The sequence below is a fragment of the Cephus cinctus genome, unplaced genomic scaffold, assembly GCF_000341935.2.
Source record: "Cephus cinctus unplaced genomic scaffold, Ccin1 Ccin1_scaffold0126, whole genome shotgun sequence".
Taxonomy (NCBI): Eukaryota; Metazoa; Arthropoda; class Insecta; order Hymenoptera; family Cephidae; genus Cephus; species Cephus cinctus.
The window spans coordinates 125094-150429 of NW_014332860.1; the positions used below are offsets into that span (position 1 = coordinate 125094).

Consider the following 25336-nt stretch of genomic DNA (forward strand, 5'->3'; position numbering starts at 1 on the left):
GTCACATTACAATAAGTTCTAGAAATTATTGCATTAGTACAATATATTAAAATGTACCTATCATATGGCTCGTTGGTCTAGGGGTATGATTCTCGCTTCGGGTGCGAGAGGTCCCGGGTTCAAATCCCGGACGAGCCCAGGACATTCTTTTTTTTTTTCAAAATCAACTTAAATATGAAATCGATAAAGAGTAATCACACTCTTGACTCTTGAACGAATTTCTGCTAGAAATAACTACATTTAAACATATAAGTATAGGGCAAAATAACAACAATACAATTCGAAAATCAGATTCTCTCTGATCCTAGTTTTTAGTACATTATACAGAAGAATTTTTTCCAAAATATTTTTGCCAGTGATGAAAAAATTAGCATAACTGTCACAATAGGTGTATTATTTTACGTAGCGATGTACTGTAACCAATGATAACACTTCATTCAGTGAAATCTACCCATTGTCACACGAGGTTCTTACTGCTGTTGCTTAACGGAACGTCAAAAAATAAAACATGAAGAAGTCACCAATTTGAAGTTTCGACAAACAAGCATTACGGCACTCACGTTGAAATTACCTCAACCGCATGTTTATTCATTCTTCATACAAATATAACACATGCTATGAGGAGTAACGTTTAATCATATAAAAGCATTGAATAGATTCATGTTCGTTAAAAAATATTCCATACAACCTCCACCAATGACACCGAAGTGCTAAGACTGCATCAAGGGAGCAGTCAGTCTGTGCGGAACTGTGGATGCGAATTCATGTCGGTAGATTGTACTTTGATATCCTTTCTTTTTATCTTATATCAGCCTTTAGGCCCGATTCGATAAACACAGTTTATTGTTTAAATTCGGTTGATCATCAAAACGCAAGTAACTGTTTGGTCAATCGCTAAGTTAAATAGAGTTTAAACGGCTAATCGTGTTTGTGAAATTGGCCGTTATTCTTGTGAATTTAAACTAGTCAATAATCATTCAAGTAACGATAAAATAGTGATCTACAGTGAATACTAACCATAATATCCATAAATCCAAGGTTATTCATCGCAAAGAATCTAATCATAACCGGCAAAAACTTGCTAACCGAAAACGACAAATATGACCGTAAGTCAAACATAATTTTCTCTGTGCATTCTTTGTGTACATGAATCTTTTGTCGATCAGTTTTCCGTGTTTATCCCATACATAAGTCTGTTATTAGAAGTAAATAGTGATAAAGGAATACAATGTCATGATAGAGTTGTGCAACGGCATAAACAACTTCGTCTGGACTTAATTCGGCACGTCGACCACCCATGATTTCTTGTACCGTTATAAACATCATCTGTAAGTAAATGAATGTTTATATATTCGAACAAAAATATCAATTTTCATTAAGATGAATAATAATAACCACGCAGATACATAGTGCAAGCAGGTTTGCAAATATTAAATGTAATATTTTCATATCCGTGAAGAGTCTCGAAATGGTCATACCAACACATGCCAACAGAATTACCACCATAATTACAATCATCAATCCAGACCGGTTCGTTAAATCGCACTGAAATGATATTTTAATATCAATCCTATTATTGATATTGACTTAAAATAAAGAAACAAACCTTAGTAAATGTTGCTACAAAAGTTATAACGAAAGTTGTTACCATAGTCACTGCACACGCTATGATAACTACTTTAATATTATATAGAGTGGATGCACAAGCTATCATGTAAGTCCAGGACAGAGTCTATTAGAGAAATGTGCTCAGTTATTAAAAAAATATTATTAATTAGCAATGCAAAGTAATATTGATTTAAAATTAAAATAATTGAAACAAATATACGTCTTATTACCATTATGCATAATAGTATGCAATTCCATGGAGAACTTTTACGCAGATTTTGACAGCAAATTATAAGCATATATGTAACAAATCCAATTAGCCTGTAAGATCATGATTATTAACGGTTATACTTAAATAATTAGCGAATAAATGGCATATACATTACATGAATACGAATATTAAGTATTTATGCGAGTGCACCCACTTCTTTACCGTTTCTCTGCAATTAATATAGAGTTATCAATGAATTCGTACAACTGCTTTTTTTTATCTTACATCTCAAATTCACGTTTCAGAATATAGAAATTATTACGTACTCCATTATGAAAAGAGTAGTAATGGCTGTTGTAAACACTAACTGTAACGCTACTATGCAAAAGACTTTTCGTATGAAAGCCCGTCGAATTTTAGCGTAACGAAATTGCCCCATGTATTGTTCTCTTTCTCTGTCTTCAGGACTCATGTTCCTTATTCGCTCTTCTTCCAGCCATTCTCTGTATAGAGCTTCATTTTGACGCTCCCGTTCGGCAACCATTTCATCGGTCACTGTGATCATGTAGGGTCCCTGAATGAAATTTAGTATATTTTCTTTGTATCTTATAGTAACTAACTGCAGCATGTCTTGCTTACGCTTCTGATCTTCTGACCCTTTACAAGGGTTGGTAGTCGCGGTGGCAATTCAGATACGACTTGTGAGGGTGGTTGTCCCTGACGAATCATTTGATCATTCGGGTCGTGAGAAAACGGGTAACGTGGTGGTTCGTTTGTCGGATACGGTGGTGGTGGATAATTGGGAGGGTCATCACTAAATTAAGTCATTTAAAAGGAATTATTAAAATATATGTTTCTTAAGTAGAACTTGAATTGGTTAATTATAAGACCTAGGTGATAAAGGTCGTCCCCTAGTAGATAATTGGTCGTCGCGTTGCTTCACCGATCCCATGAGTTTTCTATTTCTTTTTGTCTTATTTAACAAATCTTAAATATGTCGTAAATCCATTAATTGTTTGACAGTTCTGCTGTCATATTCGTATTGAACATTTGAATATCGATGCCAATGTTCATAAGGAGGGTATGCTTATTCTAAACTCACTGTGGCTATGATTGTGCCTCACTCAATTGCATGCAGCTAAATAGAGACAAGACGATACTCGTAATATCGTAGTAGGTTAAAAAGTAAATTAAAGAGATACAGGTTTTAATTATTCATTTTGTATATTTGTAAAATATACCTACGGCGCAATGCTATATAAAGGCATAGAAGTATAAAATTTAAATTATAAGATAGTCACATACATGTTAGACCATGCGCAGTTGCAACACTTTTGAAGTCTTGCAAGCCTTCGAAACAAAAATTATGTGTACAATTCATTTTTTAAGTTTTGATTACACGTTAACGACTACTATGTCATAATAAATGAATCTCTTAGAGTTTTAAGGGTGTATTTGAATATTATATTTCTTTATTTTTTATCAAATTTTGTAAGTGTATTGATTATGTATAGATAACTATAATATGATTCTATGACGAGCAGAAATTCTCGAATTAAGCCACTGGTCATGTTGTTCCATTTCGTAACATTAAAATGCATAACGCACATTGGCTTGTAGGAAATTTGATTTATTTTTAGGTGATGGTATTAGCGCGATTTTAATGCAACGGAAAAACTGTTTAATGTATTTATAATGATAAAAATAAACTATATATGAAATAGATGGAACAAATATGATTCTTATGAGAAGAAAATTTTTGTTATTCCAGTTTACTGCGTATTCATTTTTTAAAAACTTTTTTATCATTTAACTTCTAAGCAAACAAGTGACAAGTATATTTACTGGAAAATAATTACCATAATATAATGGCTCAAGATATCTTTAGCAAAATCAACCTACCTAGACTAGTAAAAAATGTCAATCATTCAATACACATCCAACTAAAAAAAGCAAATCCAAAACGTTACAGTATATTCTTAATAATTAACGATTGCTATAAAGGTACATTCATAAACATATTATGATTTCTCTCTGCTCAGAATGATATAGCAATTTGCAGAGTAAATGTAAAAACTGTAGTAGTATTCCCATATCATATTCGCAGGTACGTAATATTTGTAAATATATCTCACTTCAAAATTAGTATAGTCCATTCTACAGTAGTGTCGTAAGGTAACTAATTCTCATACTACGTCAAGCTTTGCTTTCATTACTTCAGTCTCGCAACAGAGTTTATATTTATTTAGTGTAATTTAAATTGTGCTGCAATGTTATATATAGTAACTTTTGAAACTTAACGCGTGGTGTAAGGACTCTTTATAGTAATCGTGGCATATAACACCATATACCATTAGGTACAAAATTAATAATAACGAAAGATTAATATAACAATCACAATTTATGAAGTTACGATCCATGTTGGTTAAGTTGCTCCTGTATCTTTCTGCACAGTAACTGTAACAAACAGAACATTAATCAATATTTATGATTTAAAGGTGCTAAAATAATTGTTTGTGACTATGAGATTTCACATAGTTAGACAAATTTTGTAATACAAACTTTACCTGTCTCTCATTGTAATCCGGAATCAAAATAATCTTAATCAGATCCGTATTTCCAAAGAAATTAGTTAACTTCTTCTTTTTTGCATTGTCTTTGATATTAATTTGAACACCTTTATCAACAATCCTGGGGTTGCTACTAATTTCTGGCCAAGTATAAGCCCAGTCAACCTGACGGAATATATTATTCAAAACACCTTCTTAAGACTGTATGTATATGCATATCTTTAGATACAGTAAAACTTTGGTTAACTCTCAGGATACGTTCTTAGAATTTAGAGCACTGAACAGCGAGTTCTAACCAGGGTCTTAGCGCACTAATTACATAGAACTTAATACCCACCTTCCATCCTCCGAAAAGATCACTATGTTGTATGAATGCTATTCGTTTATCTGTGAGAAGCAGCCCATCCTTATTGATAAATATATGATAGAAATAAATATCCGTATTCGCATATTTTCCTTTTTCTACCTCCTACAAAAACAAAATATAAGATTAACGGTAAAATTATAATTTTAGTTTAAATGCTTTGCAACTTACACATAAAATTTTATTGCCCTCAGCTTCATATCTAACGTAAGGCCTCACTAAGCTATCGGGTTGTAAGAATCTAGGAGGTCTCGTCCTTTTCACTTCTTCACCCATATCAGTCGCTCTGAAATACATTTTTCATTAAATGATAATCTTGCGATGCAATTTTCAATATATACAGAAAGCCAATTTCCAACATACCTCCTAACAGCTCCCAAGGATCCACTTGCAAAATCTATAACTCCTGCCGTTGGTCTTGTGACAAGACCCATCATTCCTTTTCCAACGCCTTTAAAGAATCCTTCAACACCTTCCTCTTTACCACCTGATATCGGTTTCATGACCACACCAGTTACACCGTCCACAAAACCCTATCGTAGATATAATATTCGTAAATCATGTCAAAGTCTTAAAGTTAAATAACTTTTTCGTAATAAAAAAGACTACGCCGTCACTCACCATTACCAAACCCTTTCCACTACGCGCAAGACTCTCCTGTAAATTAGCTGGTTGTTTATTTAGCTGCTCCTGTCGTTTTCGTTGATAATCTTTGTCAAATGTCAGAGCAGCTATGCCTTTACCTACACATGCAATATAATGAAGATTAGCGTACTGGTCCAACCTGTTCGGGATTCTTTAAAGCCTTTGGAGCATGGTGTGCCACCGGTGATATACCTATTCTAGAATTGACTTAATTAATTATCATTGACTTTTTAATATGTGTGGATGATAATTTTCACATTTCAGTTCTTAAATGATCATATATTGAAAAATATATAATGCAGGTGTTGTCGTAAATATATAAGTCTTTATAAATAAATTGTCCAAAAAACATCCTGCTTTTTAAGAATAAATGCAGTTATAGCTGAACTATTGTAATTGAGAGATTACGGTTTTTTTTTTCGGGAGGGTTTTGGGTCACTGATTCAAAATCTGAAGTCCGAATTTCAACATTCAAAATGGCAAATTCAATATGGTTAATTCAATATGGTGGACCAAATTCGCAAAACACTGAAATACCAGACTTGTTGGAAATTTGACGAAGTTTTGTAATTTTGATTTCAAATATTAGATTTATCATTTTGAATTTTACTATTTTGAGTTGAGATTTTAAATCATTTTGAATTTTTAAAACAAAAAGATATTCATTCCCGATTTAGATTTAACGACCAACAAAATCAACAGATGAGTTTAAAAAATTTCATGTAACAAAAAAATGTATGCTTCAAAGGGTTAATCACTATCAGTCTTACCCATGGCCCCAGTTATTTTGGATACTGCTCCTGCCATTCCTCCAACTGTATGACCCAGCATACTTCTTACTCCAAGAATCAATCCCTCAGCGAATTCTCCTGGACCTTGAATAGCACCCTGGAAGGGCTCATAAAACAGATCTTCTATGCCTTTCACGGTACCGACCACCAGACCGTATGGGTCGCCAATAACGTCAAGACCCAAAACAAGTACATAAAGTTGCTTGATTGCCTGTCCTGTGTAATGGCTTGTTGCTTCAGATATTAGTTGTTTATGGGTCATAAATATATAATCTCTCTCAAAGTATGCCAATCTATAATCAATCAGTTAGAAATGTATTACAGTGCGATCTCATCACGAGTCTATAAACCGTTACTTATAAATGGAGAAATGTGCTTCTTACTTGAAGACGATATCATTGATATCCGTCAGTGTGACGCCGATTCCTTGAAGCAATACATTAAGAAAAGGAGGCAGGGTAGATGGTCCACTGCCACCTCCTGCCATCGAGAAACTTATGTGTATCTAAAAAATTGTAAGCTCTATATAAATTATTTATTCAAGCGTAATGATAATTTAATTAAAAATATTTTACCTTTAATGGTGAGAAATGTAACAAATCAAAGAAGTTCTTCTGCTCTGCGGTCCTGACTTGATTAACGTGGTAAATAAGAGGCTCGTGTACGAGTTTCATGTCAGTTTGGAATAGTTCGCTCTGAAAGAAACAACGTTTTATTAAGGTTTCTACTTTATGCTTGAGTATTTTTAATGTTACCTCTTCAATGTCATTGACTTCATTAGTTTCAAAAAATCCTGTGAGACCGTTTATAAAACCGATATCCACTTTAACGTGGAACTCTTGAATGAGAATTTTGAAGTATCTGAACTGTTGCACGGTACTATGTTCAAGCAATCGTTTGACCATACTAAGTTCAGCAAAAGGTTTCATTACTGTAAAAAAAGTTCTCATTGTCGTAGTAATAGTTGAATAAATAAATTTATAGAGATACGTTACATTGCTATGTCATTAAATCTACTCACCAGAAGTTTGTGCAACACTTTTTGGTGGTGGCACAGGTGCCAATATAACTGGAAAGACATGTTCCGATAGTTGATTGTCGATTTGAAGTCTGTTTACCTTTGCATGCAGCTGTACTTGGTGAATGGATGTACGATATTGTACCCACAAACCAGTTTGGAACGTTCGTCTAATATATTTACGATGTGGTCTTAGCATTTCCATGTTGAGATAATCAATCTATAAATCAAATATTTCAATGGCATTCAATGCATTTTAACTTTTATACGATATTAATTAAATAGGTATTAAACTGTAGGGTATACCTCCAATTTTGGTTCAAGAATTATGCGATAAGTTGGGTCCTTTGCAATTTGTATTTCTCTCATGTACCTTTGATATCCTTCTTCGATCAAATCAACTTCTCTTGTATTTAGAGCGCGCCAACGATTTCCCTTGCGTGCCTCCCATATTATTCCGGAGCTGTACATTCCTTATACTTAATTTTTTTGAACTTTATAAAGAAAAGATATTGTTGAAATAGTTTTACCTAGCTATGCACATGTATAACAGCTCTGTTCTGGTGATATTGTTCACAAGCGAAATTCCGATACCATGAATGCTCAATGTAATTTCTTGCTCAGTTGATTCCAGGTCACCTGCTAACTCGCAATCCTCAGCAATTTTCAAATTGTTTGTAAATAATAAAACACGCTGGATTCCATCAAGAAATGAAACAAAATAGATTTCTTCGTCGGTCTCTGGTAGTTGGAAGGTACCAAGGCTATTCTGAATTAATAGAACAACGAAATAGTTATAATATTCTACAGTGAAAGTACCCAGAGCAAAGTAACGTGCACACTTGAAGATTTAGAATTCTATACCTTTCGAAGATCATTCTCAATTTCTCTCTTATTATTGTCTTCCCAAACTATCTTCCTAGGTCCTGAAGGATTCTCCCATGTATACAGCATTTGATTGAATGACTGAACAGATCTGTACGATGATTATTTTGTTAATAGTACCATACGAAAATATTGGATTAACAGTTAGCTATACTTATAATATTTCACATTGCATAAATCCAGTACAAAATCATACCTCACGTTCATAGAACCCTTTTCCCAGAGGTGGATGGTCTGAGGAGTGTGATTGATAATAAGGGCTGGAGCACTTCCAGGGGTGTATTCAGACAGGGAAATGTAAGTTCCACCTTCGTTAATTTGTATATCCACGTTGATTCCCCCGTACTGTTAACATTATGTCCATATAAATAGACTGCATATACACAGTAAGTATTCGGCTTATAGCGATTCGAGCTTCGCGAATTTGTAGATACACATGTAGAATGTATATGTCAAAAAGCATCATTCAAAGCTCGGAAGAGAATTAATGGCATAGGTCGAAGAATTACTGTATATATAATGTGGGTTATTTAGTACAAAACGCAATAACTTGAAGGTGGTTCTAGCACAAAAAAAATGGACAAGCAACTTCCGGTGACACGTTTGTCGTGAATAACCCTGTATACATATTGTACAGTAACTCTTAATTGTATTAAGTTTTAGTTAACTAAATTTTAAGCCCCGTTTAAATCGTAAATCTACAGATCATTAATATTTTATAGCAGTTTAACTGGGATTCAAAATTTCAAGCAAACTGGTACAATAGGAACTTAGTCTTACAAACCTTATTATCCAATTTTAATAGAGTAGTATGCATGTCCGTGAAAATAAATGGTGCGGTTTTTTCAGGATAGTCAGCCACCTTAACTTTTAGAGTTTTCTGTTCGTGTTCAGACCGAGGCCAAAGAGCAGTACATTCCCCAGGTGGTACCTAGAATATTTAAGTATGTAATCGATGCATATACGTGATAACAAATTAAAAAATTTTGTCTTCCCTAAACTCACTTTGAAAAGAGGATCTGCCGGTCTATCGGCTTCTTGACATTCCATGAGAAAGTCTGCGTTATTTATCAAAACGTAATAAGGTGTAAACGTAATCTGTTTTGTCAGCGAATTGTATGTTAACTGATTATGTACACCAATCTGAAAAAACAATATAATATATATAATTACTATGATAATAACAATATAATTATAAAATAATTCTTCAGTACACCACTACAAAGCTTTAGTCAAATGAAGAATGTCGTTCACGTACCTTGTACGTCATTCCATTATATTTACATGAAACGACTCCTTTACTTCCAGCAACATCAATTGAAAACTTATCAGACCATTCGCCGTCTTCGACTCTAATCATTGCCTTTTTCTTGCCGAAAAATGCTTTCGAACTAAAAGAAAACAATATTGGTCCTTTGAACGTTTCAGGATGATATAAAACGTTCAGGTGATCCTCTCCGCTCTGCAAATAGAATAAAATAGGTTAAAATTTTTCTTATACGTAACACTATCATACAGGTTAAACATTCAGTAGTGCTTTCAAGCATGTTATGCACATAATTCATAATCCAGTAAATCTTCACATACGTTAGATTTTATAAAGGATGCATAGATTAGTGTTTTTACTTTCCACCATTTGACATAGAGTTGGACCGGTAGGTCAATATCTTTTTAACAGGCCCCCTCCTTACGCGTTATAACGTGAGTGAGTGTTACAATAATGTTAAAAAAATAAATAATACCACAAAAAATGAAAAAACTATTAGCAGCGAACGTGGATGCATTTGAATTAGGAATTTGTTTTTACAACTTAGGCAATTGCCATTCCAGACTCTCGTTCAAAACAATTTCAATTCTGGTAATGGTCTTCGCTTAGAACTCTACGAAGCTCCATGTTAGTTACGACGTATGTGCGTGTAAATATAAAACTGGCATATTTAGATTTGTCAGTTTGAAATTTTTGCATCTTCATTAAACGGTGACATTCTAAACGAAGCTGCATGTTATCAGACTGAAAGAAGAGAACTTAAATTCACCGAATGTCCTTTCTTCTTCCTGTTTCGCCCATGCGACCGATGAGGTTTTATGTTAGAAACCAATTTCTGAAAGATACACTCTTTTGTGTATATATGTATTATAGCATAAAATATTGCCTATGAATTTTCATGGTAATATAAAAATATATATTATCAATCGTGGGAAATAAATTCGTAAAATTAAATGGGTTAGAGTATGATTTCCAAATGTTAGATGAAATCAAGAAGAATATACGCGTAACAGTTTTCTACCGAGTAATCGATCAACTGTGATTTATAGTTTATATTTTTATCCCCTTTAATTTTTCTACTAATGTTAATTGTATTTTATCACCGATGTTATAAATCATTCGTATCGTTGCACGTTTAACAGTTGTATATGTAATATTAATTTTTTCTCCTCTTATATACTTTCATTGATTAAAAAGCATATCGATACACTACGGAAGAATGATTCTCTACCTTGATCGGGCTCGAATGCTCTTTGCCTGCTTTACTTGATTTCTGTAAAATAATTGAAGTTTTTGTGAGGTCGACGAAGAATAAAGAGCACATCAACTTTTTAATGTAAATCGTTGTAGTCTGTTTGAAGCTTGCAAAAGTATAATGAGAACTTTCTAATTTTTTATTGTAATTTGTACTAATAAATTCAAATCATAAAATAATGTGGTGAGTGATAATACTTGTTTCTTAAAATAAGGTACTAAAAAATTAATTATTAGTGTTTATTTATTACTTCTCAGAAAACAACACAACAGGCAAAAACAATGCTTGAAGAATGTTTTTATGCTTCAGCGATGAAAAGTTAAAATACTGTAAATCTAAAATACTAAATTAAATGCTAATAAGTATAAGTACAACTCAAACAAATAAAAACGAATAGTGCAAAACGAGTATCACATATTAAGAGGTCATATATGTTACTTCTCCCGGAAAATGGTCAATATTCAGAATGTTTTTGAACGGAAAGCATTGATCTAAATGGATCAATTCTTTTTCATTCAAAGTATATGATTGTTCTTTAAAAAAATATTTATTTTGAAGAAAAATATTAATAGTATACTAAGTATAAGATATACGCTGTAGCGCCTTTTACTAGAGAAGTAAAAACGGTGGGCATGATTCAGTTTGTCCAATTCGTCCAAAATGGAAACGTGGAAATACTTTTTATTATTCATAGCAATAGTTCCCGGGTCACGGGCACGATTTTAAAAATTCAAAAGTTTTGGAAATGGAAGGATTTAGAATGAGAAATTACCACTTGGGATCCAAGAAACTGCGTTTTTTTCATTTTTAATAAAAATTCGTTAAACTTAATAAAAAAAAAAGTTTTCACGTCCTGAGAAATCGATTGGATAAAACGTTGTTAGGATGCCCCCCTCTCCCCTTTCAAAAATGCTATTTTCAAATACACGTGTTTAAGGTTTTGATACGCTTTCCGAACGTACTGGAGAGCTATCTGCGGAGCAGCACTATTTATTTTGCTCAAACGGTTGCAACTCGAACAAGAATTCCAATTTTACTGCCTTAAAATATTCTTAAAAAATATACCTGGAAAAATATTTCTTTTTTCGATTTTTTAAAAATCAGAAACGTATATGATCCCTTAAGCTATAAAATAACAGTTACGAAAACTTGCACATATATTACAATTGAAATTCAAACATACCTTGTAAGATAACATGAGGCCAGTTTTGTTAAGCATCCAGAATGGACAGTATAGGGCCATTATAATAGAGCCGTGTTTAAAGGACGTGTGCATGCCCAAGTCCATGACCACTTTTTGGGCACTGTCGAAGGATTCAAAGGACCACACAGCAAATTCTGGAGGATTCGCCAGGATTTCACCCTTGCATGACCAGTCTTTCTCCAAGTATTGAGGTAGCTATTAACAGTAGGTAACATAGTGATTTTTAATAGTTCAAAAGCTGTAATAGATATCTATATTATATGGAATCATACGAACTTTTCGCTTGTTTTATAATTATTCTTGCATACCTTAATAACGATGCTGGACTTTCCAGGATCGATAGTAGGTATTTGCAAAGTTTTGCTTGCTGGTAAAAGTTTTTCTTCTGCGCATCCAGGTAGACATATAATAATATTAATGGGCAAGAAATTCTTAAAATACACGGACGGATACAGGTGAATATTGTAAATGGTGCTTGCCATTGTGTGTCTACTAGTATTTTCAAAGTATACTTGTTCAATTTCCCCGACAGCCTGAAAGATCAAAATTTATTTGAATTACTCATTTTTTACACATCAAATGTGAACTACACCTTGCAGTTAACGTAGCTGAGTTAATGTGTGATCATCTAAACCTTCAAAAATACTGACCACTAACAGTTTTAGCAGAAGTTAAAATAATGGGCACAGTGCATGCAATGAATACTATCGTCATTGGTGTGAATGAATAAACGCAAGGAAATAAACTTGACGAACTCTACGTTTATAACATTGGAATCACAACAAAATGTGTTCAAGATTCATATTTTGGCAATGATTAATTTAAATTAATCAATATGAATAGAAGAATTACTTTTTTGTGTGCCAGTGAATCTTGAACAGATTTACTACGTGAATGGGAGGTAGTACCTTAATAGGTGCTTCCACATATTTTGGGGGCTCTGAACTTAATTGTCGCGAGCACGCATTCACAGCATAACTGATAAATCGAGATAATTTCAAGCGTCGTTCGAGAATGTTTAACAATAGACCGATAGTATTGTTATTATAAAGGATACTACCGATCACGATCATCATGAAAAACATCTAAAAGAAAAGTGCCATCTGTAGCAGTGTTATGTGCGCGTTAAACAGATAATCATATCGATAACTCAATGCAATTACAAATTTGTTATACTAATTACGCAGTACAGTGAAACCTCTCAAATTTTAAGTATTTCTCATTTTTTAACCATAAACACCTCTCAATTTTAAACTTTCCCTCGAGCGATTTACACCAATCAGAGTAGCTGTGCACAACAGACTTAAGCGCAGTAGAGTTTATTCATACACGTTTACCTATGAGCTTAAAGTTATGGAAATCAAAGGTGGGGACTCAAGGCCAACTTAAAATTTGAGAGTTAGCACGGTCCCGACTGGTTAAAAAATGAGAGGTTCCCCTGCATTAACATATAGTGTGTATATCCTATAAATCTTTTCACAAAAAAGTGTCATTGTTACTTTTCAATAAAAATTGCCTATTGTAATAATGGCATCAAATAGAATTCTCTAGTGTAATATTAAATTAGAAATAATAATTAACAATATACCTTGATATAGAATGGTTCAGTATTTTCTTGTTTGGATCGTGCTTCACACTTTAAAACCTTTGTCATGGATACTGTCTTCTGTAGATCTTTCCAGACAAATGGTTCTATCGAAACCATATATCTGCAAAAAAAAAGTATTGTTTACATAGCACATCGATAGAATATAAGTACTACAATATTATGTAACTGACCCATTAACACTGAAGAATAACCAATAGATATTAATTGGTGCGTAGACTGCGTCTAATGGAAGATTCAATCGCTCATCTGGCCCCACAGTGCCAACGCATTCTACCTCATTACCACGTTTTGTCATGTAATATACTGAGACCGGCTCACTGAAGTGATTGTGAACCTACAGCGAAATAATATTATTTAAACTTTTGCTTATATTTAAATAATTGACTATTAATAATGACTAATTAATTAATATACTTGTAGGACACTCCTCAGGATGACAATGGTACTGCCTTCTTCGACAGTCACGTCTGATATTATACCCCATTCCTCGGATCCTTCCTTGCGATATTTAAGAGAGAAAAATCTTTTGTCCGCCCTTAGTACAGGTATTTCCAATTTATTCGGAATACCCTTGAACTGCAACAAAAGCAATTGATTTGAATGCCCATTGAAATGATGAGGGAGACAAATTAAGTCCTCGAGGGAATGTTTTTGATAAATTTGATATTACCGAGACAGTAAATTTACTGTCGGCGCTGTCTTTAACTATTTCAGCTTTTAACTGTTCGAGAATTTCAGTATTCTTCTTCAAAATTTTCGGTGCTAATTGTACTGTTGCACCAGACTCCAGTATAACTTCAGAGTACGACCCTTTGCTTTGCTGAGATGTTACAGACATGCCATCATCCACCACCTAGAAATAAAACGGTTTATTGACTGTAAATAAGGAATTATAATAGTCAATGTTTACCTTGAAGCAACTGTGCTCTAAGTCGAGAGTCATTGTTAGACCAGTTTCATTTTTCAATATGTATGGTGCCATTTTTTGAGAATGCCCTTTACTGCTTGCTTCCATTGCGTTGGAGAATGCATTACCCAATTGTTTGAGAACATCCAGACACGTTTTTGTAACTGTTATTTCTAAATTTTCCTGTACAAGATAATCGAAAGAAATTTATTTGTATTTTTCAAAAATGAAAGTATTCTCATCCAATTTGTTTTATAACGAATTCAACTTACGGAAGACAATACATCAATAGACATCTTAGTTGACTGTTGTATTTCTTCTGGTTCTATTTCGGAACTTGGACTAACTGCACTCGCGCCTTTCGAGCCCAATGACAAATCATTAAATTGAACCTAGAGGCAAAAGATATATAAATTTAATATATAAATATTTTTGAAAGAAAAGTACTCTTTTATATATGTATATGATTCGAGATCACCTTAGTCTTTATTTCCCAAGGTGTCGAAATACGCCTTCCATCTTGAATACCTTCCATAGGTTCAATAAGTGGTTCCCATAACGCCAAACAGCTATTGTAATAAGCCATAACTACTGTCATGGTAGCTTCAACGCTCATCTGTAAATACATTTTTTATTTTTCAATGAGTAATTAGTTGTGACACCTAAAACGTCGTAAATTACGTACCGTCTTAGAACTCCAGTCATTGACATTACTTTGGAAGCCCAAATGAAGTAACAGCATTGGCAGTGTCTTGTTTCCCACACCAGCTTCCAATGTTAACAATATAGTTGGTGCAGATAATATAGCCAGTTCTGGCTTATATACCGTTGTATCCTCGTCATCGGATAATGACAAGTCTTCAAATGCTTCAACTGCTACTTCTATGAACGAGAAACGACATACATAATATAATATAGTTACTTTTATTCAAGATAAGGCTTATCGTGGATTGTACCTGTTTTCAAGAACCAATAATTATTCTCATAGAATGGTGTAATGATCCATAAACCTTCATAATTTGGTTCTCGTTTCACAATTTCATCAGACTCCTCTTCTTTTTTGGTCACCGTTTGAACGACTCTATTCAATATTTCAATTACGCCTGAAAAATGTTTTAATTATTATAATTTTCTATATTGAGATTCTATGTCCGCAAATTATTAGGTTACTGTACCTGGAGACACAGATAAATGAATATCCGTACAACAAACGTCCACGTGCAATCCTTTTTCTTCTGGCGTAGAACCTGCTAGACTAATACTGCATGGTTTTAAGACCTTAAAGGATTCATACAGTTTAAATTAGTATATTCAGTATACCACAAAGTCTTTTCTTGAGTAGTATAATTATCAATTTACTTGGTAAATACTATCGGATCGTTTAGCTGGATTGTAAACACCAGTCGATAGAGACAAATCTTTAATGGAACCTGTTATAACTTGATGCTCACCCACCAAACGTAACTTCAGCAGCAGCTCAGTCTTAAAAAAAAAAAGTATAACGTGTTTGACTACATTTAAAAAAATTTATATTACATGACTCAAGAAGTTCAGCACTTACATTGAGTACAATACAGTTGGAGTTGATATCATCCATATCCTCGAGAAGTATAATGTCTGGTTTCTCCACGTGCAAATTAATCGTAATCATAGCAGCAACTGGAGATGAAGTCTGTGCCATTTTCTTTTTGGGAACAGCTTCTGTGATACCCTTTTGAGAATGTTGCGAGATCGGTTGATCAGTTGCCGTCGGTGCGACGTTAAAGAAATCTTTTATCTTCATTAAGTAATCGAGAGATATTATTATGCTGAAAGAGAAAACTCTAACATCCACTGGAAGAAAAAATATACAAATTCTTAATTAGTACAACAATAAATAATCGACGGTATAATATTTAAAATCTTAGACATACCAAAGATATCGTTTGGTCCTTTTCTGATCGTCACATCCACCATGCTTCTGCCAGACGGAGCTTCATCTTCTGAAGACAAATTTTCCGCAGACGGTTCTGTGATTCTTTCCATAATTGTCATAAGAGACCCTTGTCTATTTTGCCTGGTATCATCCCAAGTACAGTTCATTAGAAGAATTGAAGTAGCAAGAAGACCGTCGGCAAACATACGACCCTTCAGCGCGAAATGCGAGAGGCTGAATTTGGCCAATCCATTTTCCGGAAGATGCAAAGGAGAGGCTTGTGATTGTAACTGCACGTAATTTATAATTTCATTAAAATATCTTCTTGTCAACGTATTCATTGCATTGGACTATCTTAGACTAAAATAACGTTACCGTTTTAGATCCTCCCATGAACAAGTTAATGACGAAGCTATCCATGATGAATTCGAACTTCATAGCCGTGTGTACATTCTTCTGTTCTTGAAAGTCGGAAGCTTCAGTTTCTTGTATGGTTCCCATTTCAGATTTTCCTGCAATATGAGCAAGGACGTGTTTCAACAACTTAAACGAGCAGCGAACCCACCATTGAATGTATTCTTACCGCTCGGAATTCACTTAAACTTTATTCACGTTCTTTTGGTTACTTCTCAATATTTGTTATCAAATTTAAAGGCCTCGCTAGCCACTACGGCCTACGTAACAATTAATTCGCTTCTGTAAAGATGACTTATAACTTTACTTACGTGTTCGTGATTTTTCCAAATCTTCTGTTATCGGTCTTCGGTCTCGTAGATCAACAACTTTAGGTGGATTAGGGTCTTCGATTGTTTCTCCAAGATTCCCTTCCAAGACCTTCATTACCATGGCATAATCTTCTTGGCTAAGTAATAGTTCGATTAGGTTTAGTCTGCCTGACATATCGATATCTGGAATTGACGTGAACCAAGCAGTGGATAAATTGCGTTTTATCAGTAATGTGAAGCTGACTGGCTGCAACAGTAGCACCTCATTCTCTAGTACAAAATTATCTTTGTTTAATCGCACCCTGAAAAGAAAGGATTATACGCATGTAAAGTAATTTAATGTGCAACATAAAATATAGGTAATGAATCTTAGAGATGTCATCTCACCGTGACAATTTTATATTTTGCAAGTCGATTTTCATTTCATCAACGATGGGTGATTCTCCAGCATCATTGGTAACTTCTAATTTCTTCAGTGTGTTGCATATAGTAAGGTTACCCATATCCATCATCAGACAGTGATCACTTTTTGAATTCATCGGTACATACACAACTGGAGCCTAAAGTAAAAAATTGTTTAACAATTATTTTTCTTTTTATACGTATCATAATTTTTGACGTGATTTTTCGATTCACGGTCACAAGGCGACTCCGGCTACCGATATAGATAACGTTGGCGATTTCGGATTCCCTTCGGGTCGCCACCCTGCTCAGAAGCTACGCTCTCTGGTTGATTCGTATAGTTATGCCAATGCTCTCGGAAGATTTCGTTATTGTTTAGTTGAGGTCGAGGTGCTCGAATCTGCCGTGGGGAGATAGTCTCGACGTACCGAGTTGCCCGGCAGAGGAGAGTACCCGACGGAGACGTCTCCACGGACCGGCAGAAGCCCGGGTGAGATACCGGCGCCCCGCTAGAGATGGGCAAAGGGCTGTAGAGCAGGCGGAGGTAGTTTTTAAACGGTTAAGGGCAGGAGAGGAACCTCCTGCCCGAGTTAAAGATGTGGTGCCCAGCTGTCGCCCGATGCCCTGGGGAAGCGGCCGTGGAGGATCTCCAAAGATTACGTACCGATTCGTTAAGGAACAGCTGTCGCCCGATGCCCTGGGGAAGCGGCCGTGGAGGATCTCCAAAAGTGTTACGTACCGATCCGCTAAGGAACGCTCTTGATTTGGTTTAAAGGGACGACTCGAGGGAGGTGGAAGAGCTATCGGCTATAAGGATCTCGACCAATCAGATGATCAGAATGATTAGTTCTCGAATTTTGCTATTGTTAATGCAGTCTGTCTCGGGGCACCGACCGAGATGTCACGAGCTGCTTCGCGCTCCCGCGCTGTCTGTTGATAGTTTTTCTAGCCGTGTTTCGATACGGTATAGCAATTTCTCGCACGTGTTGTTCTCGCGTTGCTTTCGCGATATCCAGGAAATTCTATGGATTTCCTGTGAATGTTCCGGAAGTGCAGTGCCGTGCCCCAGTGCAGTGCCCACCCGAGTGTCTTGTGGATGCAGTTCTCGGCCTTCACGGATCAGCTGCACCAGCTCCGGTGAGTACTCCCAATTTATTAATTGGTGAAGGGATTTCGATTTGATAGGTCCGATTCGTTCTTTTACGTTCTCGATTCGTCGCTCTCTGTCTTTCACACTATTTGCCTGACTCTTACTTTGACTCTCTCTACCTCGACCTAGCAGTCTGAGCGGCCGTGCGTTTCCGTAACCGTCCGCTCCCGTTCGTGCATCCAGTTGCGTTTGCTGATTTCCCGCGACCCCAAAGATTAGCACGTACGGTTGCGTTTCTCGATTTTACGCGTTCCCAAAAATCGACAGGATCCGTTAAGTTATCGTCTCTTCTGATAGGTTCCGTCAGAGCTCTGGTTTTGGTGGAGTTGGGCCTGTTCCACCCCAACTCCTAGTTCATACCGGCTCGTCAGTTCCCGGTGAAAAAAGAATTGGATGGCGCCCGCCTGGCTTGCGGATGCATGAGCAAAGGGTGGACGGCCGAAGATAACGTAGGCTAATTCTCGAAGATAGCTCGGTCCCGGGTGTTTTGCTATCGATGTCGAGTTAAGAAAAGAAATACGTTACAAATTTTATAATATACCTTAAGATTCACAGAAAGTTCAATGCGAGTGGCATGTTCTTGAACATCTTTAATGTTTGTCTTCGCCGCTTCCGCAGCAGCTGCTGATGCTTCTTTTATGGCTTGTTGGGCAGCTTGGAAATTGTTCAAGAAATTCTGGAAAAAATATTATCACGTCGTAGAGACATCTCATTAAAATATTAGCATACGTACCATCACTCCAGTGACAAATGCATTTAGGAATACAACACGGTGGCAGCCCATGACAACTTTAATAGACATGTTGTTCTTGTCCACTTCCCAAGGTTCCAAATTATAAATAACAGCTTGTACTTGCAGAGATTCTGTGCCTTCCACTGAAATAATCTAAGACATAAAAAATTTAAGCATACTCTCTTAATTCAAAATTGGTTATCTAATGTCCAATTAGTGACATTATAGTTACATTTTTATAAGCCGAGGAAGTGTTCAAATCCTTAATGTTGATGGATGCTAGCGTAGCATTTGCTTGTGAATAGGAAGCCTTCATAATGAATCCAGCGGCGATTCCCTCAATGAAAAATGCACTTATATCTCGAAAATCACTTGCCATCTTTATGCTTATCGAACCAAATTTTGCATTTACTTTCAGGTCTATGCATTCTACCACCTTCTTTTTACGACCTATATACAAAAAGAAAAAGAAAATAATGTATGTTTCCCCCTCATGATTTAACTAACTTCATTCAAGCACATAATATGCATCCTTACGAGATGTGGATAAATTAGCCTTTTGTCTTTGAATATGTTCCTTGATAAATGTTGATGTCCCATCTTCATGTATGGTGGCCATGTGACTTACACGGGTTACTTTTCCTTGTGCTTTCTCGTTCAATGCATCATTCGATGCAGTAATTTTATCCTAAAATTCATCTTCATTGAAAACGACACCAACTAGTTAATTAGTTAAGACTAATTATCGCGCAGCGAACACAAAGTCAAAACGTAACAGTTATACATTGGCAATGTCAGAATTTCTCATTCAAAGATATAGTTATAAAATACTTGATAAAGGTAACTATCATATCACCGAGTGGGAAATTGTAGCATTGTTTGTAAGTCACTTTGTATTTGTTGGACATTCAAAAAATAATTGAAAATTACCTGAATGCTTGAAATAAATTTCAAAGCATTTATCAATGCTTCCTGGTGGAGCAGAATATCCAGTGTCGTGAATTCTAGTTGAAGTAATTTTACCACTGAACCATGTCGCGTGACAAATTCTGGGGATCGTTTATTCACCTATAATTGTTGGTTTAGTATTAAATAATATAACAGAATATTTACAATGTTTACTCACATTTTTGTATTGGATAACAATAAGGTATTCCTCGCTGCCGGTTGCCATTGGAGTGTTAATCATGAAGATTTCGTCGCTTTTATGATTTTGTTTAATTTGAACACCACCCAATCTTAACGTTACTTCTTGATCGAACGTTCGTTGCAACATTTCAGCTTCTAATTGTAGTACCTCAACTCGTAAAAATGGCGATATTTCAAGGTCGCTTTGTTTGGAAACAGTTACAGTGAATTCTGTTGGGACACAATTCACAAATGGTAGTTTATAGCATATATAATATACATATAAAAGAAATTACACAATCTTTACCTTTCATAACAAATTTTGCTTCCAAATCAATAGTTTGTTTCACCGGACCGGAAGACTCTTCTTTCTTATCAGCTGATGTAGAAATTGCAGTTAGCTCTTTGAATAAAGACAACTGAGACACAGACTTTGACTAGAAAAAATATTGTAATACTGCAATTACGCATTGCTACAGAAAATTACATGAATGAAATGTTGCAAGTGAGACTGCACTCACCAAAGAACTTTTTTGTAGATCGTTATTTTCTTCTTCTTCGGGGAATGGGATACTCTGTGCTATTTTAAGTGCCTCAAGTAAGCGTGTATCTGCAGCAAGGACAATTTTGAAAGTAGTATGTTAAAACAGATTTTTAAACTGCAAACAAGATTTGGTACCTGTTACATTGAGGACTACAGATGGCAACTGGCCAATGAGCCTCATTTTTGGCAACAAAGGATCATCCATTATCAAACATTTGTGGAACTGTACTTCTAAAGTGGTTGGACGTAACAGTACCATAGAATTGATACTATCACTTATAAGTGCACTGCGCCAATCTTCATCCGCGAATGAAACTAGAGCCTATGTAATTAATTAAAGTATAAGTAAGTGCAATTAATATTCATATATCGTAAGTCCTGCAATCAAAAATACCTGAAAGTTCGTTATCTCGAGTACGAATTTATCATAACTGGAATGTCTAAGGTGGGTCAAAATATCCTCGTCAGACTTTCCCATACTAATTAATTCTTTCACATTCGTTGTAGCTTTGTCGTCTTTGGGCTTTTCCAGCGTGCGCATTTTTAAGCTACCCAAGTTTAGAACAAAGAGTGATTCCTTTTCATTATAGAACCCGCCACATGGTACAATTAATTGTGATGCTTGAAGATCAACCTGAAACAACGAATTAGTATGCGTAAGACAATTGCGTGCTCACCTTCTCACATTTTGTATGAAAATGAATATTATGAATTTTTAAACTGCCCTAAAAGCATCTTGTATCACATTATTATTACAATCAGAACAATATTTCTTACCTGAATATCTAATGCAGAATGCTTCTGAATGGCATATTCTAGGCCTAAGGCTGACATTTCTTTCAAGCCTTCTAACTGTACAGCAGCAGCAGCCTGAAGTCTATATACACAATTTTTTTTTATAAACAATTGTTCACTTAACTATATTTCATCAAATCTTAAACTGAAAAAAAATACTTACTGACTTAAAGTCGAAGAATTTTGTACTTTGAATAATTTCACCAATTCAATGATGGTCTGTGCGTCGTATACAATATGAACAGACTTTGATTGGACGATTACACGGTCACCACATAATTTATCTAAAGGATTTTTCTCATAAGAAACGGCAAACAATTCACTGTCGGAGCTACCATCATCAGAATTAAATAACGAAGGCACTTTCTCTTCTTGCTTTACTCCAAAAAGCTTCATGTCGTTTACTGATGCTGTAGCTCTGTAATCGCGTGATTTATGCATTATTCAAATTTATAAATTGTAGGTCCTTGTACTTACAAAATAGCATTTGCAGATGGCCGAGATTTAAATCCGACTCGGACCCCTTGTAATTCAAGATTTAAAACCTCCGGGTGAGACATTTCGGTATCCGATATGACAATTTGAAGGCCATGCAAAAAGAATTTCGTGTCGATCATTACATAAGTTTCTGGATAATGAGCCGGGGCAGAATTTTCTTGATAATCTATGGCTCGATATAATTTTTCTTTCTCCTGTGGTGTCATAGCTTCCTCAAATTTGCGCACTACAAAAATAAAAAAAAAACAAATTTATTGTCACTTTTCTGTAATAATTAAATTGATTTACACTCAAATGAAGTCTTACTAATAGCGGCGGCTGAATTTAATTCTTCAGCGTCCTCTGCTGGTGGAGTGCCCCATAGGAAACCAAACCAGCCTCTTTTGGCTTTTAGATCTTTCTCTTTCTCTGCCAGTCTTTCCACCTATCCGAAAATATGAAGGTAATATCCATATAGTAACGTTTTCTACAGGCTGTGGCTGTTGACGATCAAATGTTTGATAAACAATTACCTCCATTTCGATCTGTTGCCTAATAATGACCAGATTAAAAATATCCAGTTTTGTTTCACAATCGGTGATACATTTGTCTATATCTTGAGCCACTTTTTTCGTAGTCAATTTAGTCTGATACGCTTTGGCATAAACTCGACAAGTATCTCTGTGTTCTTTCATATTCACCCAGTTCCAATTTCTACGTAATCTTCGTACTGTTTCTTCCATAATACAGGTGTATGCAAAGCGCCACCTGATAAACAAATAATTGTCTGGTTGATATATGGAAGAACATGTAAAGCTACAAAAAATCAATAAATCACCATTCTTTGTAATGTCCTCTATAGGACGTCAAATCCGGTCTATATTTCCTGTAAGGTGCTGCTTTTTGAGCCTGATCCAATCCTTCACCCATTTGCATAAGTGTTTGATATTGACATTTGGTCAATCCAATTCGTAGCATTTGCATTTCAAGATCCAGCCAAACTTTTGGTATCGAATAGTTACTGCCATCTGTTTCTGGTTTAGGGTTTAATTTAAGCTTGGCTTTTACGTTTATAGGACCCAACACTAAAAATAAGAGTACGTCAAAGTGTTAACTTTGTCAATTTTACCGAGAAATATCTTTTACCCTGTCAACAATATTACTTACGATAGTGATATTTCTTTGGTATATAATCTAAAGTTGCGATCCCTTCAGAGAACAAGTGCAAGTAGCTAATTTGAGGCTCTTTACTAAATTGCATTATATCTGTATTGAGGTAAACAGCAAATCCGTCCATTGTACATAACTATAATGGAAAAACATGTAAGAGAATGTTAATAAATTAAATTTATGATAGTTTCCACAAACTTACTTTATAAATTTGCTGAATGGCATACATATCCTTCAAATTGCCATCTGTCGTCCATGTATCTGTACAACTTTGTAATGCAAAGCTATTTAAAGTAAATCCAACTGAAAATGGATGATTTTTGAACGAGACATGATCTTCGAATCTCACGTGAATTTTCTTTATCTCAACGTGAATGTTTTTTATCATTCTAGCAAGAAGTTTCTCAATCATGGAATCGTCCAATTTCTCTTGTGCTGTATAGTGCAAAAATATCACATATATTTGCAAGTATTACAGATGCTCTAGACTTCAAAATTATAAGAAATTAAAATTCTATATATTCTGAAGCAAACACATTTTGGAAATTTCATTATAATTACAAATTCATAACTATGATTCTTAATTACATTTAATATCTGCAAGCTGTTTATTTTTTTCGACTCTCGCAAGCTCTGCTCGCTTGGCGGCAAGTTGTGCTTTTGCTTCTTTTTCTGCATCATATTTTGCTTGGCTGGTTGGTACAATCAATATAAATAATTCTTCAATAATCGCATCTATTTGCCCATTCCAAATATCCTTGAAGGGAATCTTCAGTATTAACTTCCCTGTGAAATTATAAATTGGGCAATTATATATCAGGTAAATACTCTATTGTACAACTAATTTAACTAGATACAAACCTAATCGACCATATTCCAATTTTAGTGGCAAATCCAATACATCGAGTGCACTTTCTTTTATTAAAAGATCCTTCAACACAACATCCCCTAAAATAGCAAATATTAACAATTACATATGAACTATTCAAAGCCCTTTAGATAAAGAATATCTATAACATCATATCAATAGTATGAACCAATTTCCTACTTAAACAAATTATTCTTTATTCTAAATATAAATTCAAAAGCTATCTTATTATTCACAAAATATTTGTTGCATTAAAGTAGTTAAGCAAACAGCGTATTAACTTGTGAAAGTATACACTCAACATTATCGAATCTTCTATTCAATCAGCAGACATAAGTAATGCTAAAAATTCAGTAATCATAAAATTAAACCAGTACATTTTACCACAGTATGAAATACTTTAGTGAATGTCTTTCATTAGTAGCCTAAAGTGTGGGTATGTCATTTTTATTCACATTAAGCAAATAGAATTTATCTAGTCATATAGTAATCATGAAAAGTTTAGGGTAACCCATCCGCAATAAACAGCGCCAAAGGAACGGGTTCAACGAAGCTAATGCTCATTATTATGTTCGTATTAAAAATAGTTGATGATGTCACTACATAGAATACGTAATCCTTATTTTGTGAACTTTTAGTAGAATAAACATTGAGTAAATGAAAGCATCCATGGAACATGATTGAAACGTAATCAGTGGTTCCGCATATACAAAGATCAGCGGAATGACTTATATTTTTTTTAATACTTAAATATCGAAAACGAGGGAAATATTAAGTACTAAGAATTCGTTTTCTTTAAAGATTAAGTTTCTTTTACCTCCCCACAGACTTAGCTTCAGCTGTGTACAATCCAAATTTTCAATATACTCCCCGAGAACCTTGTTAAGCAGCTCGGCGACGATCGACTCGAAAACCATTTTTTGACGTTAGATCTTGTAAATACGATTCAAGAGAGCTTCGCTCAGCTTTACAGACAGCCTTTCTTATTTGTTCACGCACTCCAAATCAATGGTCGATTTTTCTAAACATCAGGTTAACGAGTGCGGCAGCATCGCAGGGGCGAATTCTCTCCTCTGCTGCCACTCTATTACTAGT

The 25336-nt window shown here is 35.0% G+C and overlaps 2 protein-coding genes and 1 non-coding gene across 5 annotated transcripts; 1 reads left to right on the top strand and 2 right to left on the bottom strand.

Moving 5' to 3' along the window:
- Window positions 1-66: 66 nt before the first annotated feature.
- On the top strand, window positions 67-138 carry Trnap-cgg. The gene has a single exon. It is a non-coding gene; the product is annotated as a tRNA-Pro (tRNA).
- Window positions 139-1116: 978 nt separating this feature from the next.
- Window positions 1117-2834, bottom strand: LOC107275198 (protein lifeguard 3-like). Its single transcript, XM_025080079.1, has 6 exons — window positions 2710-2834; window positions 2459-2633; window positions 2130-2393; window positions 1607-1732; window positions 1396-1545; window positions 1117-1326 (listed from the first exon to the last, which is right to left on the bottom strand). Exons 1-6 carry the CDS (start codon window positions 2769-2771, stop codon window positions 1177-1179), a joined length of 927 nt encoding a protein of 308 aa, XP_024935847.1. The 5' UTR covers window positions 2772-2834; the 3' UTR covers window positions 1117-1176.
- A 194-nt stretch (window positions 2835-3028) lies between these two features.
- Window positions 3029-25261, bottom strand: LOC107262713 (vacuolar protein sorting-associated protein 13). Of its 3 annotated transcripts, XM_015729188.2 has the most exons (59): window positions 25059-25261; window positions 24235-24321; window positions 23962-24159; window positions 23576-23808; window positions 23371-23509; window positions 23042-23288; window positions 22737-22971; window positions 22531-22648; window positions 22204-22450; window positions 21890-22144; window positions 21709-21808; window positions 21326-21565; window positions 21067-21253; window positions 20909-20997; window positions 20695-20824; window positions 20386-20618; window positions 20190-20327; window positions 19797-19947; window positions 19492-19709; window positions 19260-19412; window positions 19068-19202; window positions 17362-17534; window positions 16975-17276; window positions 16625-16761; window positions 16248-16539; window positions 15896-16167; window positions 15694-15816; window positions 15510-15612; window positions 15291-15437; window positions 15020-15216; window positions 14813-14950; window positions 14607-14726; window positions 14338-14517; window positions 14098-14280; window positions 13842-14003; window positions 13598-13761; window positions 13407-13527; window positions 12127-12351; window positions 11798-12013; window positions 10591-10632; window positions 10129-10194; window positions 9351-9554; window positions 9098-9235; window positions 8877-9023; window positions 8289-8437; window positions 8072-8183; window positions 7738-7976; window positions 7514-7670; window positions 7211-7427; window positions 6945-7120; window positions 6765-6884; window positions 6573-6694; window positions 6169-6482; window positions 5375-5496; window positions 5117-5286; window positions 4925-5039; window positions 4727-4858; window positions 4387-4554; window positions 3029-4276 (listed from the first exon to the last, which is right to left on the bottom strand). In XM_015729188.2, exons 1-59 carry the CDS (start codon window positions 25156-25158, stop codon window positions 4229-4231), a joined length of 9846 nt encoding a protein of 3281 aa, XP_015584674.1. In that variant the 5' UTR covers window positions 25159-25261; the 3' UTR covers window positions 3029-4228. The 3 variants fall into 3 exon arrangements, with proteins under 3 accessions (XP_015584674.1, XP_015584675.1, XP_015584677.1); XM_015729189.2 differs by lacking the exon at window positions 10129-10194 and having other exon boundaries at window positions 25059-25158; XM_015729191.2 differs by lacking the exons at window positions 10129-10194; window positions 10591-10632 and having other exon boundaries at window positions 25059-25158.
- Window positions 25262-25336: the final 75 nt, after the last annotated feature.

Bases quoted from the DNA above. Each gene is read 5' to 3' on its own strand.
- LOC107275198 (XM_025080079.1), bottom strand. From the start codon at position 2,771: ATGGGATCGGTGAAGCAACGCGACGACCAATTATCTACTAGGGGACGA. The intron at 1,733-2,129 runs ATATTCTGAAAC...TTTCTCTAATAG, and splicing joins TGGAGTACGTAATAATTTCT to ACTCTGTCCTGGACTTACAT. The intron at 1,327-1,395 runs GTTATTATTATT...ATTTACTTACAG, and splicing joins TTGCACTATGTATCTGCGTG to ATGATGTTTATAACGGTACA.
- LOC107262713 (XM_015729188.2), bottom strand. From the start codon at position 25,158: ATGGTTTTCGAGTCGATCGTCGCCGAGCTGCTTAACAAGGTTCTCGGG. The intron at 21,809-21,889 runs GTAAGTATTTTT...TTGTGTATATAG, and splicing joins AATTCTTCGACTTTAAGTCA to ACTTCAGGCTGCTGCTGCTG. The intron at 4,555-4,726 runs GTGGGTATTAAG...ATATTCCGTCAG, and splicing joins ATCTTTTCGGAGGATGGAAG to GTTGACTGGGCTTATACTTG.